Source organism: Heloderma suspectum, chromosome 1 (assembly GCF_057233095.1).
Source record: "Heloderma suspectum isolate Gila_16-S chromosome 1, 16-S_ref, whole genome shotgun sequence".
Lineage (NCBI taxonomy): Eukaryota > Metazoa > Chordata > Lepidosauria > Squamata > Helodermatidae > Heloderma > Heloderma suspectum.
In genome coordinates, this window is record NC_139458.1 from 50,935,509 (window position 1) to 50,955,719 (window position 20,211).

The window sequence follows — 20,211 nt, forward strand, 5'->3', positions numbered from 1 at the left end:
AGCGAACTAAAATGGACAGGCAAGGGCGAATTTAATTCAGGTGACCATCATATCTACTACTGTGGGCAAGAATCCCTTAGAAGAAATGGAGTAGCACTCATAGTCAACAAAAGGGTGGGAAAAGCAGTACTGGGGTACGATCTTAAAAACGATAGAATGATCTCAGTACGAATCCAAGGCAAACCATTCAACATCACAGTAATTCAAGTCTATGCCCCAACCACTGAGGCCGAAGAAGCTGAGGTTGATCGGTTCTATGAAGACCTACAACACCTTCTAGAACTAACACCAAAAAAAGATGTCCTCTTCATCATAGGGGATTGGAATGCTAAAGCAGGAAGTCAAGAAATCACCGGGATAACAGGGAGGCATGGCCTTGGTGTACAAAATGAAGCAGGACAAAAGCTAATAGAGTTTTGCCAAGAGAACATGCTGATCATAGCAAACACTCTTTTCCAACAGCACAAGAGACGACTCTACACATGGACATCACCAGATGGTCAATATCGAAATCAGATTATGTCCTTTGCAGCCAAAGATGGAGAAGCTCTATACAGTCAGTAAAAACAAGACCTGGAGCTGTCTGTGGCTCAGATCATGAGCTGCTTCTTGCAAAATTTCAGCTTAAATTGAAGCACGTAGGGAAAACCACTAAACCGTTCAGGTATGACCTAAATCATATCCCTGATGAATATACAGTGGAGGTGACAAATAGATTTAAGGGATTAGACCTGATAGACAGAGTGCCTGAGGAACTATGGATGGAGGTCCGTAACATTGTTCAGGAGGCAGCAACTAAATCCATCCCAAAGAAAAAGAAATGCAAGAAAGCAAACTGGCTGTCTGATGAGGCTTTACAAGTAGCTGAGGAAAGAAGGGAAGCGAAAAGCAAGGGAGAAAGGGGAAGATATACCCAACTGAATGCAGAGTTCCAGAGAATAGCAAGGAGAGACAAGAAGGCCTTCTTAAACGAACAATGCAAAGAAATCTTCAAGAAAACTGGAGATCTCAAGGGAATGTTTTGTGCAAAGACGGGCATGATAAAGGACAAAGAAGGCAGGGACCTAACAGAAGTAGAGGAGATTAAGAAGAGGTGGCAAGAATACACAGAAGAACTATACAGGAAAGATCTTAATGTCCCTGATAGCCATGATAGTGCAGTCACTATCATGGTGACTTGAGCCGGACATCCTCGACAGTGAAGTCAAGTGGGCCTTAGGAAGCATTAGTAACAACAAAGCTAGCGGAGATGACAGTATTCCAGCTGAGCTATTTAAAATCCTAAAAGATGATGCTGTTAAAGTGCTGCATTCAATATGCCAACAAATTTGGAACACTCAACAATGGCCGCAAGACTGGAAAAGGTCAGTTTACATTCCAATTCCAAAGAAGGGCAATGCCAAAGAGTGTTCAAACTACCGCACAATTGCGCTCATTTCACATGCCAGCAAGGTGATGCTCAAAATCCTACAAGCTAGGCTTCAGCAGTATGTGAACCGAGAACTCCCGGAAGTACAAGCTGGTTTTCGAAGAGGCAGAGGAACTAGAGATCAAATTGCCAACATTCGCTGCATCATGGAGAAAGCAAGAGAATTCCAGAAAAACGTCTATTTCTGCTTCATTGACTACACTAAAGCCTTTGATTGTGTGGATCACAACAAACTGTGGCAAATTCTTAAAGTGATGGGAGTACCAGACCACCTTACCTGTCTCCTGAGAAATCTGTACGAGGGTCAAGAAGCAACAGTAAGAACCAGACATGGAACAACCAATTGGTTCAAAACTGGGAAAGGAGTACGACAAGGCTGCATATTGTCACCCTGCTTATTTAACTTATATACAGAGTACATCATGAGAAACGCCGGGTTGGATGAATCACAGGTCAGAATTAAGATTGCCGGGAGAATTATCAACAACCTCCGATATGCAGACGATACCACCCTAATGGCAGAAAGCGAAGAGGATCTAAAGAGCCTCTTGTTGAGGGTGAAAGAGGAGAGTGCAAAAGCTGGTTTGAAACTCAACATTAAAAAAACGAAGATCATGGCATCCGGCCCCATCACTTCCTGGCATATAGAAGGGGAAGAAATGGAAGCAGTGACAGATTTTACTTTCTTGGGCTCCAAGATCACCGCAGATGGTGACTGTAGCCATGAAATTAAAAGACGCTTGCTCCTTGGGAGGAAAGCTATGGCACACCTAGACAGCATAGTAAGAAGCAGAGACATCACCTTGCCGACAAAGGTCCGTCTAATCAAAGGTATGGTTTTCCCAGTAGAAATGTATGGCTGTGAGAGCTGGACTATAAGGAAGACTGAGCGCCGAAGAATTGATGCTTTCGAACTGTGGTGCTGGAGAAGACTCTTACGAGTCCCCTGGACTGCAAGGAGGTCAAATCAGTCCATCCTAAAGGAAATCAACCCTGAGTGCTCATTGGAAGGGCAGATACTGAAGCTGAAGCTCAAATATTTTGGCCACCTAATGCGAAGAGAAAACTCTCTGGAAAAGACCCTGATGCTGGGAAAGACTGAAGGCAAAAGGAGAAGGGGACGGCAGAGGATGAGATGGCTAGATAGCATCACCGATACAATGAATATGAACTGGAGCACACTCCGGGAGAGAGCGCAGGACAGGAAGGCCTGGCGTGTTATGGTCCATGGGGTCACGAAGAGTCGGACACGACTGAACGACTGAACAACAAAGTGCGGCCACTCCTGAAGAAGTCCACTCTGGACCCAACAGTATTAGACAACTACTGCCCAGTCACAAATATCCCTTCTTAGGGAAGGTACTTGAGAGGGTTGTGGCAGAGCAACTGCAGGCACTCTTGGAGGATACTGACTAACTAGACCCATTCCAGTCTGAGTTTCGATCTGGTTATGGGACAGAATCGGCCATGGTCACCCTGATGGATGACCTTTATTGAGAGAGGGACAGGGGGAGCGCAACCCTGTTAATTCTGCTTGACCTCTCATCGGCTTTTGATACCATCGACCATGGTATTCTCCTGGATTGACTCCGTAGGATGGGTATTAGAGGCACTGTGTTGCAGTGGTTCCGGTCCTACCTCAGGGCCAATTTCAGAGAGTAACATTGGGTAACTATTCCTCGGCCCCTCGGCAATTGAGCTATGGGGTGCCGCAGGGTACCATCTTGTCCTCAATGTTGTTTAACATCTATATGAAGCTGCTGGGAACAATCATTAGGAGATTTGGAGCCAAGAGCCATCAGTATGCTGATGACACACAGCTCTATCTCCCTGTGACATCTGGATCAAGAGAGGCTGTGCAAGTACTGGACCAGTGCTTGAACTCAGTAATGGGCTGGATGAGGGCCAATAAACAGAAACTGAATCCTGGCAAGACAGAAGCCCTGTGGGTGAGTGGCTCCTGATTCTGGGAGATAGGCTCATTGCCTGTTCTGCATGGGGTTGCGCTCCCTCTGAAAGATCAGGTATGTATTTTGGGGGTACTCCTAGATCCATCACTGTCGCTGGAAGTCCAAGTGGCCGTTGCGGCTCGGAGTGCTTTTTACCAGCTTCAGCTCGTTTGCCAACTACAGCCTCTCCTGGACAGGGATAGCTTGGCCACAGTGGTACAGGCATTAGTAACCTCCAGACTTGATTACTGCAATGCGCTCTATGTGGGGCTGCCCTTGAGGCTGGTCCGGAAGCTGGAGTTAGTGTAGAATGCAACAGGTTGTCTGTTGTTGGGAGCTGCCCCTTTTCAGCATGTAAATCCTTTGCTGAGGGAGCTGCACTGGCTGCCTATTCGCTACCGGGCCAGCTTTAAGGTATTAGTACTAGTGTACAAAGTCCTAAACAACTTGGGACCAGGATACCTGAGAGAGCGCCTTCTTCTTTACCAACCTGCCCGGTCACTGAGGTCATCGGAGGGCTTGCTCCTGGTGGTTCCATACGAACCTATGGCCCAGTTGGAGTCTACCAGGAAAACAGCCTTCAGTGTGGTGGCTCCCTTCCTGTGGAATTCCCTGCCTTTGGATGTCAGGCAGGTGCCAATGTTGTGTTGTTTTCGGCACCTCCTGAAGACATTGCTATTTCAAGAAGCCTTCCCTGAGTGATCAGCTGCAGTTTATTAAGTTCAGAATCTGTTCTTTTAAAATGTTTTAGCTGTTTTAATTATGGGGTTTTATTCTTTTATCTTGTTCTTCACTGCTCTGAAATCTTTGATGTGACGCAGTATATAAATATTGTAAATCAATAAAATAAATATGGAAGAACAGAGCAGTATGATTATAACTTGGAATACTAGAGAAACTTGGAACAGTGGCTGCACAATGCCTTTTTATTGGTAGCTCTAGAAGTCCTCCATCTGGAAGCACCCTATGTTACTGTAGTTATCTGCTGCTTGCACATTTTTTGCAAATCGAATTATATCCCTGTTGGTCCTGGTCTGTATCACAGTTGCAACTGGTTTACAAATTAGCACATGTGATACTCTTAATTTTTTGTGGCAATAGGAGTATCATTAATCCCAGCTGAAAATTAACAAACTTAAAGACATTTATTTTGTGAATGAAACTGATTTACTACCAGTACATTTTGCATTAAACTGGAGAGAAAAGTACCTTACCCCCAAGGGAATGCTTGCACTATAAGACAACTACTGTAACCATATTTTATAATACTTCCCTTCAACAATAGTTTGCATCAGGAATTGCCAACTGAAGGCTCACAGGACAACTTTATCTACAGGTAGCACTAGACTTTAATTCAGGTGCAAGGAATTCTTTTTTTGTGCAACGCATGTAACAAAATGGTTTTCAAAAAGCATATGTTCTGCGAAGTTTATTATACAGCATCTGTGCAGCAAAACAGTTTTTGGAGAACAGTGTTCCTTGGGAACACAGGAGGGGCTGTTCGTTCCATCCCCAACTTCCCTGTCCACTCTATCACTAACCTCCCTCTGTTGAGTGGGAAGGTTTGAGGTGGGCTTCTATGTGCCGTTAGTTGAACATCAGCAGAAATCTCTCCTCAACATCAAAAGTTCAGGGGTGGAGCAACTGGAGCTGGGAATGTTGAGGGTGGAGCCAGTGTGCATGGCACTATGCCCCCCTATATGCATTGTGGAGCCCTGTTCAGGCATGATGCCAGAACAGGGCTATAGATTTGGTTGCTCAGGATTTCAATTTCAATTTTCTGTAACCAAGGAGTTTCCACAAATAAGAAACAAGGGCTAATACCCTGTCCTTGCTTTAATACCCTTGACTGAGAATTCCCTCATCAAAAGCCAAGAGAAGAACAGCATTTTCTAATTATCTGACATTTTTCACTAACCAGACACCAATAATCAAGGCCAGAAAAATATTTCAAATAGCCATCAGCATCAACATATTGAAGCATATTAGAAATCTTTTCAAATTTTGTCAACTTCCTTTGCCAACTAAAAGTTTGCTTTTCTTCAGTCTCTCTTCCACCAGCAATCTTGCTATGTCTGTGCATCAGCCACTTCTCTCTTCTGTTCTGGACTGTGGGATATGCACCCAGAAGATGTCAGAGAAGATATCAGTTGTGCAATAAAGCTGCTAGAAGCTGTTTAGATATTTAAAACAGAGCAACCAAAAGGGTTCCTGTTTGTATAACCTGATCATAGAATACTTCAGGTCATCATTACAAATTTGTGTCGGAAGAAGAGTAGATTGAACCACAATCCAATTGCTGCCCAAAAGGCACCAACTATCCCACCACATGACAAGCTACATAACCCATGCTGTAGTAAAGTGATTACATATGAACTGTCACAAAATGATGTATGGGTGGGGTTGTATTTGGAGACAGAGGTGGGTGTGGATCTCACATTGAAATGCAACTGCACTACCAGTTTCGAGGGTCAATACTGGGTATCCTATCATTTCCCCCCCCCCGCCCCTTTCCTGCTGTTGTCATGATCTTGCTCACATTCCAGCCAGGAGAAAAAGGGAAAAAGGGGGGGGGAGAGAGAGAGAGAGAGAGGAATGCATAAGCAGAATCACTAGTACTCAACCATATTTTCCCACTAACTGCTCTGTGTGCACACTCTCTCCCTCTCCTGATGTAGGGCTCCAAGACTCTAAGCCATCATAGTACTGTTGTGTTTACTTAGAGAACACCACTGAGAACACTGATGAGCGCCAGCCTTGGTACACTCTGAGACCCTGTCCCCCTTTAAACACATATTTCTTAGGAGTGGTTTCGTGACCTCAGTCCTAAATATCTAGTTATCCCTACACATATGGTTTGGCTTCAACCACCTTATAAGCCACACACACAACCTCCCCAAGGGTCTGGATGTTGTTTGCATAATTTGTAAACTTACTCGGAAGTGAACCACATGGGCATAAGCAATGTGCAGAGTCCACAACTTCTTTTTCTTATCCAAGGAAGCATAGCACAGTGCTATGGCAGCTTCTAGTCTTGGGCTGAGTATGGCACAAATGGAAAGGTGGTGGTAGGAAGTATGGGCAGGCAAGCTTCTCTGACACCCAGTTGTCATCATCCTCAGAAAGGTAAGAGGCAAACTATGTGGTGTTATTTGAAGTGGTACAAAATTTGGGTTTTAATTTTATTTTTACTGTTTTGCACAGAAAATTGTAGCAGCAAAGGAAAGATAAAGGTCAAAACTACTAGAGATCACAAGGGAGAAAAAGGTAATTATGTAAGATGCAAAGTCTTGTGTACTGATTAACAGAGCCTTTTATAGTCATTGCCTGCAAGTTTTCAAATATCCCTACAGAACCATAAGGGATACAAACTTGCTTCTAAGTAAATGTGAAAATGGACAGAACCCAAATTCTGTTTCTGGTACCACAGGACCATTTGCCACGCTATGACTGAGCAAAGAAACCAATGGCCCATTCAGACCTACACATATTTTTATGTTGCAAGCATGTTGTTGTAAATGGTTATTAGAAAATTAGAAGGCTCAGTTTATTTTGTTAAATCCAAAAAGATAAGCTTCAAATTCTGTGGGACAACCAACAGACTATGTATTAAAAAGCCATATGACAGCTTGGCCTGCTACCCAGAAACATCCGTCACCCAGGCACTTTCAGCTGGGATTTGTGCTGAATGACGTTTACTGTAGGTTAATAATTAGTTTTTAGCATAGGAGTCCAGTGTGGTCGTTCTCTCCCCAGGAGAGGAAAACAGGCTGAGCGATTTTTAGATTATATGTTCTGATAAGACACAGGCTCCTGACTCCCCATATGCAATGCAGGCCACCTGCTCTATGGAGCTGCCACAAGGGACCGCCTTGAAAAGGTTTTATAATAGTACTCAAAGCCTGAACTGAATTTACATCGCATATCGCGAAGTAAAATCTTGTAGACAAAATCCCATCAAAAGATACAAACCAGAGCCAATCTCTATGAACAATTATGTATATGAATTGTCTTGTTACTAAAATACAATAAACTTCATATTAAGAGGAGTTCCAAATGTTAATAGCCAACTAAACACACACAAAAATGATTGGATTTATAGATTGTCAATAAAAACACACAAATACTTAAGAACTGGGGATTAGAAAAGGTCTACTGTCTACCACATTCACATGGCCCATCTGCAAGAAGAGGCCCAGTGCATGCCTTTTGCTATAGATATGGGCACTGAAAAAGAAAGCTGTGTTGGGAATACCTTTCCTGCTGCAACGCTGGCATCTTGCCTGGTGCTGCTTCCTTCACTCCCCTGCCTTGCTGAAGTTGTAGGGTTTCACAGCCAGTGGAATAGAGATGAAAAACTGGCATGAGGTAGGACCAGCTGAAGATACCATTCAGGATGTAGGGCTTAACAGTTAATTGAGGGGAGGGGGTGTTATGAGGGAGATGGGAAAATACTTATTCATGAGGGGTGTCAAAAGTAGTGACAAACTTTCTCATAATAGCTAAAATGCCACCTATTAGAAATTATTCTAAAATCCTGACAGGTGTTTATGCTCATAAGCACAAGAGAATATAGCAAGTTAGCCTGCTTGTTCGTATTCTACGACCCAAACTATTTAATTTTACCTTTTCAAACGTGCTTTTTTGAGATTTCAGCAAATGCTTTAAGTTTGTTCTAATTCAGGAAGAGCTAAATTCATTTCTCTAATTCATACGAAATGTACCATACGCATGGAATATTTTGGCCCAAAGATTTATAACGTTCTTGGTTCTAAAGCAGCTACACAATGTAATTCAAGTGGCAATTGCCCAGATGGTTTTAACTCTAGCACATTTCATCATGGATGTTATGGCTAAACCTTTTCCCAAAATCAGTTTATACCTAGGTATAAATCCCTTTGGTTAGCACACCTAGCATTAGAATTAGTTTCAGAGATGGATATACTCAGAAAATAATCCAAATTCTATGCTGGCGTAGTAAACAAATTCAACTGATTTCAGTATAGCTTAGCACAGCATGGACTCTTCCCTGGTTTTAAGATGATGACGATGATGATAATGATGATAATAAAAATAATATAATAATTTGACACATGTTTTTAAGCTTGCTTCTACAACCAAGGAAGTTAAGAAGATTGTAGATGGTCTAGAATCTGGGACCTTCAAAATTCTGAGACTTATGCAGAATTAAACAAGACTTATACATACAAGATTCACAGAGATCTGAATAATCCTTTTTTGTTGCTCTTCTAAGTTACCACTGAGTTTAAATGTTTGGACTATGATGACCAGAAATCTTAGAAATGCAACCACCAACTCACACAGAAGCAAACACTGTATGCATAGCTTTACATTCCTTTTACATTTCCAGTTCTTGAACATTTAAAAATTATTGTATTATTCATATAATATCTACACTCTACCCCCTGCATTCCAAATCAAGAAAAGTAGGAAGACCCTGCCCACAGGTTTAGAGTCTAAAAAGCTACCAAGGAGGGAGAGGAAAGCTCCATAAGAAAGGGCATCAGTTAAGAGAGAAAAAAAGAGGCAAAATACACATTTTTAGACACTTGACTTCACAGAGAAGCAGCACACAAACAGCAAGCAAAACAGAATTCCATAGAAGAAGGAGTACAAGAGGAAAAAAGGAGATGACGAGTAACAGAAGATGGGGTCTTTAGTTTAGAGAGATAGAACATAAGCACTGGAGCTGAGAAACTGAGTAGGAATGTAGAGGGCTGAACAGGACCAAAAGAGTGTAAACACATGTAAACAAAAGTTTAGATGGAGTGTTCTGGGGTCCGGGAAGAGAAACCAGAAGATGCAAGACGTGGTCAAAACAAAATGCAGAATAAACCAGGTGAAAAACAGCAGCAGAAATGAAAAACACAAATAAGAGGCTGGAGAAGGGAAATGGAGAGAGAGAACTGTACTGCAGTAAGTCAAGGTGGAAAAGAATCAAAGGACACAATTCAACATACAGTTAAGCACTGTTACGCTCATTTATTTCAGTGGGTTTAAACATGCTGGATTATGGACAAAGGTTTTAGAAGTAGAGGCCGAGAAAAGAGTGTGAAATTTGGAACTGTTTAGAAGATGTTACCTAGAGAGGCATCTCCAAATACAAGGTGTTTAGTAATATAATCTGGGAGGTTTCCAGAGTATGGATAACTGTGGCCAGGCTCTCTTTGTTCAGGAGGGGCTGCTGGTGAAAGGTGCTATGTGCCACTGACACCATGTGGGTCTCCAGGGATAAAGCTGGATTTTTATTTTTTAACAGCCCTGTCTTCAAATTTGATCTTTTCGGCTAGGGGGAGTGCAACCCAATCCAACAAACCCCATATGAGAAAACAAAGCCCAAGACAAAAATTGGTGTCCCCTCTTCTCTTGCCTACAACAACCTTTATACCTACACATAGGCAAGGATACTCTCAAACTTCAGTAGGGAGAGGAAGACCTACAACACCTTCTAGAACTAACACCAAAAAAAAGATGTCCTCTTCATCATAGGGGATTGGAATGCTAAAGTAGGAAGTCAAGAAATCACCGGGATAACAGGCAAGCATGGCCTTGGTGTACAAAATGAAGCAGGACAAAGGCTAATAGAGTTTTACCAAGAGAATATAGCAAACACTCTTTTCCAACTGCACAAGAGGTGACATCACCAGATGGTCAATATCGAAATCAGATTGATTATGTACTTTGCAGCCAAAGATGGAGAAGCTCTATTTGTTGTTTATTCGGTCAGTCGCTTCCGACTCTTCGTGACTTCATGGACCAGCCCACGCCAGAGCTTCCTGTCGGCCGTCGCCACCCCCAGCTCCCCCAAGGTTGAGTCTGTCACCTCCAGAATATCATCCATCCATCTTGCCCTTGGTCGGCCCCTCTTCCTTCTGCCTTCCACTTTCCCTAGCATCAGCATCTTCTCCAGGGTATCCTATCTTCTCATTATGTGGCCAAAGTACTTCGGTTTTGCCTTTAATATCCTTCCCTCAAGTGAGCAGTCTGGCTTTATTTCCTGGAGTATGGACTGGTTTGATCTTTTTGCAGTCTAAGGCGCTCTCAGAATTTTCCTCCAGCATCACAGTTCAAAAGCATCTATCTTCCTTCGCTCAGCCTTCCTTATGGTCCAGCTCTCGCAGCCATAGGTTACTACGGGGAAGACCATTGCTTGAACTATGCGGACCTTTGTTGTCAGTGTGATGTCTCTGCTCTTCACTATTTTATCAAGATTTGTCATTGCTGTCCTCCCAAGAAGTAAACGTCTTCTGATTTCCTGGCTGCAGTCAGCGTCTGCAGTAATCTTTGCGCCTAGAAAGACAAAGTCTGTCACTGCCTCCATGTTTTCTCTCTCTATTTGCTAGTTATCAATCAAGCTGGTTGCCATAATCTTGGTTTTTTGAGGTTTAACTGCAACCCAGCTTTTGCACTTTCTTCTTTCACCTTCGTCATGAGGTTCCTCAGCTCCTCCTCGCTTTCAGCCATCAAAGTGTTATCATCTGCATATCTGAGATTGTTAATGTTTCTTCCAGCGATTTTAACTCCAGCCTTGGCTTCATCAAGCCCAGCACGTCGCATGATGTATTGTGTGTACAGGTTGAATAGGTAGGGTGAGAGTATACATCCCTGCTACTCCTATCTCAATCTTAAACCAGTCCGTTGTTCCATGGTCTGTTCATACCGTTGCTACTTGGTCATTATACAGATTCCTCAGGAGGCAGACAAGATGACTTGGTATCCCCATCCCACCAAGAACTTGCCACAATTTGTGATGATCCACACAGTCAAAGGCTTTAGAATAGTCAATAAAACAGAAAGAGATGTTTTTCTGAAACTCCCTGGCTTTCTCCATTATCCAGAGGACATTGGCAATTTGGTCTCGAGTTCCTCTGTCTTTTCTAAACCCAGCTTGTACATCTGGCAATTCTCGTTCCATGAATTGCTGGAGTCTACCTTGCAAGATCTTGAGCATTACTTTACTGTCATGTGAAATAAGTGCCACTGTACGATAGTTTGAATATTCTTTGGTGCTTCTCTTTTTTGGTATGGGGATATAAGTTGATTTTTTCCAATCTGTTGGCCATTCTTGTGTTTTCCAAATTTGCTGGCATATGGCATGCATCACCTTGACAGCATCATCTTGCAAGATATTAAACAGTTCAGCTGGGATACCGTCATCTCCTGCTGCCTTGTTATTAGCAATGCTTCTTAAGGCCCATTCAACCTCACTCTTCAGGATGTCTATACAGTTCTATACAGTCAGTAAAAACAAGACCTGGAGCTGTCTGTGGCTCAGATCAGCTGCTTCTTGCAAAATTTCGGCTTAAATTGAAGCACGTAGGGAAAACCACTAAACCATTCAGATATGACCTAAATCATATCCCTTATGAATATACAGTGGAGATGACAAATAGATTTAAGGGATTAGACCTGATAGACAGAGTGCCTGAGGAACTATGGATGGAGGTCCGTAACATTGTTCAGGAGGCAGCAACTAAATCCATCCCAAAGAAAAAGAAATGCAAGAAAGCAAACTGGCTGTTGGATGAGGCTTTACAAGTAGCTGAGGAAAGAAGGGAAGCGAAAAGCAAGGGAGAAAGGGGAAGATATACCCAACTGAATGCAGAGTTCCAGAGAACAGCAAGGAGAGACCAGAAGGCCTTCTTAAACGAACAATGCAAAGAAATCGAGGAAAACAACAGAAAGGGAAAGACTAGAGATCTCTTCAAGAAAACTGGAGATCTCAAGGGAACGTTTTGTGCAAAGACGGGCATGATAAAGGACAAAGAAGGCAGGGACCTAACAGAAGCAGAGGAGATTAAGAAGAGGTGGCAAGAATACACAGAAGAACTATACAGGAAAGATCTTAATGTCCCTGATAGCCATGACAGTGCGGTAAATGAACTTGAGCTGGACATCCTAGAGAGTGAAGTCAAGTGGGCCTTATGAAGCATTACTAACAACAAAGCTAGCGGAGATTACAGTATTCCAGCTGAGCTATTTAAGATCCTAAAAGATGATGCTGTTAAAGTGCTGCACTCAATATGCCAACGAATTTGGAACATTCAACAATGGCCACAAGACTGGAAAAGGTCAGTTGACATTCCAATTCCAAAGAAGGGCAATGCCAAAGAGTGTTCAAACTACCGTACAATTGCGCTCATTTCACATGCCAGCAAGGTTATGCTCAAAATCCTACAAGCTAGGCTTCAGCAGTATGTGAACCGAGAACTACCGGAAGTACAAGCTGGTTTTCGAAGAGGCAGAGGAACTAGAGATCAAATTGCCTACATTCGCTGGATCATGGAGAAAGCAAGAGAATTCCAGACAAACGTCTATTTCTGCTTCATTGACTACGCTAAAGCCTTTTGTTTGTGTGGATCACAACAAACTGTGGCAAATTCTTAAAGAGTTGGGAGTACCAGACCACCTTACCTGTCTCCTGAGAAACCTGTACCAGGGTCAAGAAGCAACAGTAAGAACCGGACATGGAACAACCGAGTGGTTCAAAATTGGGAAAGGAGTATGACAAGGCCGTATCTTGTTGCCCTGCTTATTTAATTTATATGCAGAGTACATCATGAGAAACGTCAGGTTGGATGAATCACAGGTCGGAATTAAGGTTGCTGGGAGAATTATCCACAACCTCAGATACGCAGACGATACCACCCTAATGGCAGAAAGCGAAGTGGATCTAAAGAGCCTCTCGCTGAGGGTGAAAGAGGAGAGTGCAAAAGCTGTTTTGAAACTCAACATTACAAAAACTAAAATCATGGCATCTGGCCCCATTACTTCCTGGCATATAGAAGGGGAAGAAATGGAAGCAGTGACAGATTTTATTTTCTTGGGCTCCAAGATCACCGCAGGCGGTGACTGTAGCCATGAAATTAAAAGACGCTTGCTCCTTGGGAGGAAAGCTATGGCACACCTAGACAGCATAGTAAGAAGCAGAGACATCACCTTGCCAACAAAGGTTCGTATAATCAAAGCTATGGTTTTCCCAGTAGCAACGTATGGCTGTGAGAGCTGGACTATAAGGAAGGCTGAGCGCCGAGGAATTGATGCTTTCGAACTGTGGTGCTGGAGAAGACTCTTATGAGTCCCTTGGACTGCAAGGAGGTCAAATCAGTCCATCCTAAAGGAAATCAACCCTGAGTGCTCATTGGAAGGACAGATACTGAAGCTGAAGCTCAAATATTTTGGCCACCTAATGCGAAGAGAAAACTCCCTGGAAAAGACCCTGATGCTGGGAAAGATTGAAGGCAAAAGGAGAAGGGGACAGCAGAGGATGAGATGGCTAGATAGCATCACCGATGCAATGAATATGGACTTGAGCATACTCCGGGAGAGAGTGGAGGACAGGAAGGCCTGGCGTGCTATGGTCCATGGGGTCACGAAGAGTCGGACACAACTGAACGACTGAACAACAACAACAATGCACTTACTGAGGCTACAATCCTAAACATACTTACAAAGGAGTAAGCCCTATTTAACACAATGGGACTAACTGCTGGGTAAGCTGGCAACACATTGCACTGGTAGTGTGTTTAAATCTACGAATGATAGACCAGAGCTATTCTAGTTAAAAGAACATGAAGAAGGCCAACAAAGTCTGAAGTAGTTACCCCACTCCTGTTCCAGATGATACTTTCATACATTATGTAGTTCTCATGTAGATTGTTACAAAGTGTTAACTGGCTGTGGGTATAATTTGTGATTATGTTTATGATGGAGAAATACACAATTGCTTCCCCCCACCTCGAATATACTCCATTACTTTTTCAAATGTTCTCTCAGACACACCATGCCATTTGGGGGCATGTCATTTTAAGAAGTTGTTTAGAGGTTGTGAATTTCCTTGTTGCCCCATCCAAACATTCTAATGAAATCTCAATATTTTATGCAAGGTCGTGTACTCAAGTGCTCAATCACCTGAACTGCTCCACTTTCCAGGCATCTCGTCGACATGTTTCATAGTCTCCTCATATAAAGCTGTTTCTTTGGGTTTGGAAATCCACCCCACCAATTCTGTATTTCATCCTGAAGTCTGTGCTACAGAGTTCATACAAGGATTCTCATTTTGCAGGATTTAAAAACAAAAGGGGTGGGGCAGAGATAAATAGCCACTGTTTCTATACCAAATCCACAATTCACTTGATTTGGCTACATTAAATGATGCAAACAAGATAATATGCTGTTGTAAGAAAAAGGTCATTACTTTTGGACACAGGAGTGTGAGAACTGCGGAATAGACACAGTGTGACTGGGCAATGTTTTCAAAGATTGTGCGCATAAAGCACTTAGAAAAATGACATTCTACCACTAGGGGACAGTATGCCAGTATTAGAATCTATTGATGTGTTATTCTCTACCAGCCTTAGGAAGTAGGTGCAGTTTCAAAATCTCTATCCTTCCACATGCGATTTGCAATGAAAGGGGATAGGACATATAGGATACAAGATTGGAGAATATATAGTTGGCTTTAAGCAGAAAGGCGCAGATATAATTTGGAAGCCACATTTGATAAGTATAATACACAAGCCACTATGCTTTTGAGAAATCACCTTGCTGTACTACACAACATGCACTGGCAAAAATGCCAAAGATTTTAGATGATTACTTGTTAATCAAGCAGCCCTGAGAACTGTAATAGCCATAAAAGCCAAATCCCAGTGTAATTATTAAACACAGTACACATTTGTTGAATTAAATGCTAGTAACACAACAACAGTAACAGCTAGATTATAGCCATCATAAACAGTGTGGGCAGAATGGCCCTCCCCTCAGAGTTCTAGCTACACAGTGGGACCACCTACTGAGTAACGGGAGCAATTCAGGTTGATTAAGCAACCATTTCATTGAATTAAGGAGCAAACCTGCCTCACCATAAAAGGTTCTTCTGGAAAGTCAGATGCAGGGGTGCAGAAGTGGGACAGGGGGAGGGAATAGTTTCTGAACTGTCTGTGCTAAGCTGTGCTAACTGCTTTCCTACACTTAACAGCAGTGTGGAGGGGGGATCTTCATCAGGATCATGGGAGAAGGGAAGGGTTAAATCTCCCCTCTCCCACCCCCTCCACCGGTCAGCAGTCTTCTCTCCATGGTTGGTAGGGGCCCACGTCCTTCCCACCAGGAATACTCTGTGAAAGCATGGATCTGGCAAATCCTTTCAAAGTGCTCTTCCCTCCCAGCTAAGGTGGAGAAGAGGTGACTGGGTGGGGAAGGCTTGGGCGGAGCCTGCCAGAGGTGCATAGGGTGCATGAAATGCAGCAGAGGGCTGCATGCAGCCCCTAGGCTGCCTACCTCTGCTCTATTATTTCAATGAATGGATTCCAAAATTAAAGTTTAGTGCTAAAGCTAATCTGCCTGTAAACTGTGCTGGCAAAAAGGCTTTTGTGGGAGGGTGTGTGGGAGGGAGGGTGTGTGTGTGTGTGTGTGTAGTGTGGAAAAGCTTAAAAGGGAGAGATAATTTAGTCCGCTTCTTAGCTCACAAAGTGGCTAATCCAGTAGCCACTATGGTGCAAGCAGTAGTTTGCACCACAACAGCTGAAGAAGAGGACATGACCATTTGTCATTTTTTGTCTCACAGAACAATTCAGTAAGTGGTGTCAGAACTGCCTTCTTAAGAGTCAGATTTAACTTCTTACAACCCTGCAAAAACCAAAATCTAGGATTCAATATTTGTTTTTATTGATTTTTATTATAGTATCCAGCTTTTCTCTTAAAGGCAGCCTAAAAATAATTTTAAATAAAATAAGAGCCTTTGTATGCTTAAAACTGTCACTTTTGGACCTTTAACTGTTTAAGTACTTATGATGGATCCCAGGAACTGCAGAACCTCTCTCTAATATTTTAGATCCTTCTCCAAACTAAAGACAATGACAGATCTTGGGGAAACTACCGGGTTAGCCTGAACAAGTTACAGTTTCACTGCTTTAAGGAACCAAGTAAATAAATAAATAATCCAGTACAGAAAACAAGGGAAGCAATATAGGCAAACAAAAGCAAACCTGAAAGGTGAGCAAACCCCACAAGCCAGGCAACTATTATTAGCGTGTCGATAGCACACTTGTTAAAAATGTATATTTTAATTTTCTGTATTGCTAAAGGTCCCAATTTGCCCAGGGATCTAGCTAAGCTACCATTTTCTACCACGACAGAGTCTAATCTTTATTTAATGGATTTAGCATCTATCTTTACTAGAGTGGTCTCCAAGGGAAAGGGGAGGGAAGAATGAAGGGGCCTAGAAGAGACGATCCAAGCCCCCCTCCACTTCTCTTCATCCATCCGGCGCTCATGTTTGTGTTCAAAATTCAATTACCTCCTTATTGATACTTCACAGAGATATTTAAGCTGCAAACATGAAGCCCTGATTTCCCAGGAGGCCATGCCCCTCTCTATTTCACTGCTCTGCTTCCCCCTGGGTGAATTCCTGAGGCGTCCATATTAATAGGTAATCAGTCACAATTCATTTATTAAACAGCTAGCAAGGTTTATCAGCCTGTCCTGATTAGCCGAAAGAAGCCACTGAATTCCTAATTTATTTATGGAAATCTAAGTGTCTTTTTGAATTCCATTCAGGAGACAGGGTGCTAAGGGTATGGCATGCTGAATTCTAACAGGGAAGCAGCAGGCAGCCCATGGAGCATGTGGTTCATCCTGAGAAATGCACTGTAACAGTGACCCTCAGCAGCGTCAATGGATTAAGGGCTAAGGAACCTGTTTTCAATGGATTCATTAGATTGCTCATCACTAACAGGCATTATTACACTTATTAGAATTATAGGCCCAAGCACCTTGTACATGGATTGGCTGGCAACTGCTCCCTATATTGCATTAAGAAACTCAGCTCAATTCTAAGAATAAAGAATATATTTTAAAGGAAAAACATTAAAGCACACTTTAAAAAGGGAGCACAGAAGTACTTTGAAGGTTTTTTTTTAAATGCAGTTTGAGAATGTACAAGTGTTTTAAAAATGTTATATAAGACTCATTTATTTCTTAAAAAATACACACACAATCATGTTGCATTTTTTATCTGGTGCCATATACTTACTGGTACTTAAAAGGTTGCAGGAGACTGCCACCAACTCTGAATTGCTTGAACTTCAACTTGAGAGAAATAGTTCAGAAAACAAAGCCCCGATTTAGCCTGCTGAAGTCAACCTGTTTGCACATGGTAGGGTTTTAAGAATCGTTTGCGTTTATGAATTACCTGAAAAGGTATAGCTTCAGAAATGTTTACCCATGTCTGGTAACGCCCCCCCTCCGGTGGAATCCCCCCCCCCTTTATAAACAGAAAGCAATTCCTCTCTTTCATGGTGGTTGGGGGGAACAAACTTTCCTTCTAGCAGTAGCCCATTGTGCTTCATGGGGTGCCACACCAGAAAGCCCCTTGATCTTGGTGCAGAAAGGACCTTTTGTGAGATTGTCATTACATGTGGAGGAAGCATAAAAGCCCCCATGCAAAAGTAGAGCGCTTGCATACACTACTTTGTATCCCAGCCTACAAATGTAGGATTTGTTGACATATGTATAAATATTGAACTTGGGACCTGTGTAGAGTTGGTGAACAGATCCTTACTGTTATCATATAGATACGGTAGAGGGCTCTAAGGAAATAACTTAATAGATGTAATTTTGCCAAAATTAGTGCTTAAGCGTCCAATAAGAAGGGGGTTGCTGTGCACCCTAGCAGCTGTTTTGAAATATTTGTAAAACTTTTTTTGTGTGAGCAAATTTGAGTCACTTTTATAGTCCATGTACTCCTCAACAATTATGGGGTCAGTTTTTTCTTAATAATTCTTATTTTTTAGTTTCATAACACAAAAGAAATACATATCAAGAAATCAACCGTGTCTGCTAGTTGTACTGATTAAACATGAATAAATGTTCTCAAATCCTGGACATCGTTGCATGAAATGTTGTTTCTTTTTCTTACAGTCCTTTTTTCCTTACCAACACTCCCTCCCCCCATCCTCCAATAACACCTACCACCTGAGTGATTCCACCTCAGGACCAACTCAAGAAAAACAACAACCCCAAACCAACCAACCCCCCGACAGATAAATAATATTCAAAGGAAAGCAAAAGGGGAAAATAACTTAATAAAAGTGGTTAATCAAACAGTTCCACATATGGCCACCAAATCAGGAGGCCTCTGTCCTCTTTCATCAAAATTAATTCATGGGAGGCCAGAGATGACATGGCCTCACACCATGCTTCAATCCTGGGTGGGTGTTTTGCCTTCCATGCCTAGTGCACCAATATTTTAGCCACCAGAGTCGCCCTTAACAACCAGTCCATTAGTGGTGTGTCGCTCTTCCATATTGATGGCCTGAGTCCTAACACCACTGTATGGCCTAGTATGTCAAAATCTAATTGAAGAGTGGATTTGAACCTTTCAATCACATTCCCCCCAAAACGGTTTGAGCACTGGACAACTCCAGAGCATGGGCATTAGAGTCCCTTTCCCTTTTTGACGTCTCCAACAAAGGGGAGAGTCACTTAAATTCTTCTGGTACAGTCATTCAGGTGTCCAATAGGCTCTTATAATAAGTATTTGTTGGATTAATCTTAATTTCAGATCTAGGGTGTGTGTGTTTTTAAATTGTTCTCTTAGGGCCTGCCAAACCTATTCTGAAAGTTGGCACTTTTCAATAAATTTAGTGTTCCACACTTCCCTGATATGAGAAAGATTAAACCTCTGGAGTTTTTTTAATTGGGTAAATACCACTAGTGTTTGCTTAGGGAGAGAGGACGTTGACTGGAGGGCTGTACATAGTGAAGGGAATTCCGACGCCGAGAAGGCAACAGGCCCAAATTTAGCTCTGAGAGCATGTTGCAATTGTAGTAGCTGCCACCTAGCTATGGGGAGGGGAGCCATCATCGGTAGATGCTCAAAATTTACACAGTTTTGGTGCTCATCTATCAACTGGTTTAACAAAAAAATTCCCGCTCTAAGCCAATGTCTCTAACATATTTGTCTACCCCCCCACAGCTATGTTGGGATTGTTCCAAAACATGAGGCCCGCATGAGAGTGTGGGTCACATTTCAGTGTCAGTCTCAGTTGTGCCCAGACCTTCCTTGCCTCTGTGATGGTGCAGAATTGGCGATGACCAGGGCGCACACAGAAGGAGCCCAATGCCTGTAACGCAGTCATGGGTTCCAAAGCTTGCCCCTCCACCACCAAACAATTATGGGGTCAGTTGTCCTGTGACATTTCATCTCTCCCACCACTAGACATGTGAAGGCCTGGAAAAAAAACAGAAAACTCAGGACCCACCCCCCTTTTCCAAGGGCCAGGGTTTTTTTCCTGAAAAGTTGGAAAAATTGACTATTGGATTATGAAATATTTTCTTTTAGAATTTAAAGCGTTCTTTAAAACTTTAAAGTGTTTATATATTGTTACCAAGCCTTTTATTCCCCTGCCCCAAATGATTTCTAAAAGCTATGTAATAAGAAGACCTTTACAGAAAAGACTACAGATGTAAAATGTCTGGCAATAATGAAGCCATAGGAGAAAATATGCATAAATCCTGTCTCAGGATAATATGTATAAATCCTGTCAAGATTCTCAGCATAGTTAGTTCTTTTATTCCTTCTTAAAATTATTGATCCAATATATTTTTTACTGATAGACATTTTGGGATGCTCCAAGTCATGCTCAGTTTCCCAACGTGCAAATGGAGTCACCGTATTATAATATGGAAGAAAATACGCATGCTTGACAGTTTGGATTTTGTTCTACAGAGTCCTGTGTTTCTGGACTTGTCTTCCGCTGCGTTCAGTTCTTCCTGCTTCTTTTGGCTTCTAGGATGATTCAGATGTTTCAG

At 42.4% G+C, this 20,211-nt stretch overlaps 1 protein-coding gene across 22 annotated transcripts in view; it reads right to left on the reverse strand.

Annotated features, from left to right (window-relative positions):
* Positions 1-20,211, reverse strand: part of LIN52 (lin-52 DREAM MuvB core complex component) — a 91,735-nt gene that overhangs the window by 24,861 nt on the left and 46,663 nt on the right. The window contains exon 9 of one of the 22 annotated variants that reach the window (XR_014788973.1): positions 17,432-17,541. The exons of 19 other annotated variants lie outside the window; for them this stretch is intronic. Coding sequence is in view for 1 of the 3 variants with exons in the window: in XM_084842633.1 (XP_084698759.1) it covers positions 17,537-17,541 (5 nt within the window). In the remaining 2 variants the exon portion in view is untranslated. Of the gene's footprint in view, positions 1-17,431; positions 17,542-20,211 lie in introns of those variants that run through there. 2 more of the 22 variants (XR_014788975.1, XM_084842633.1) reach the window with 2 other exon arrangements.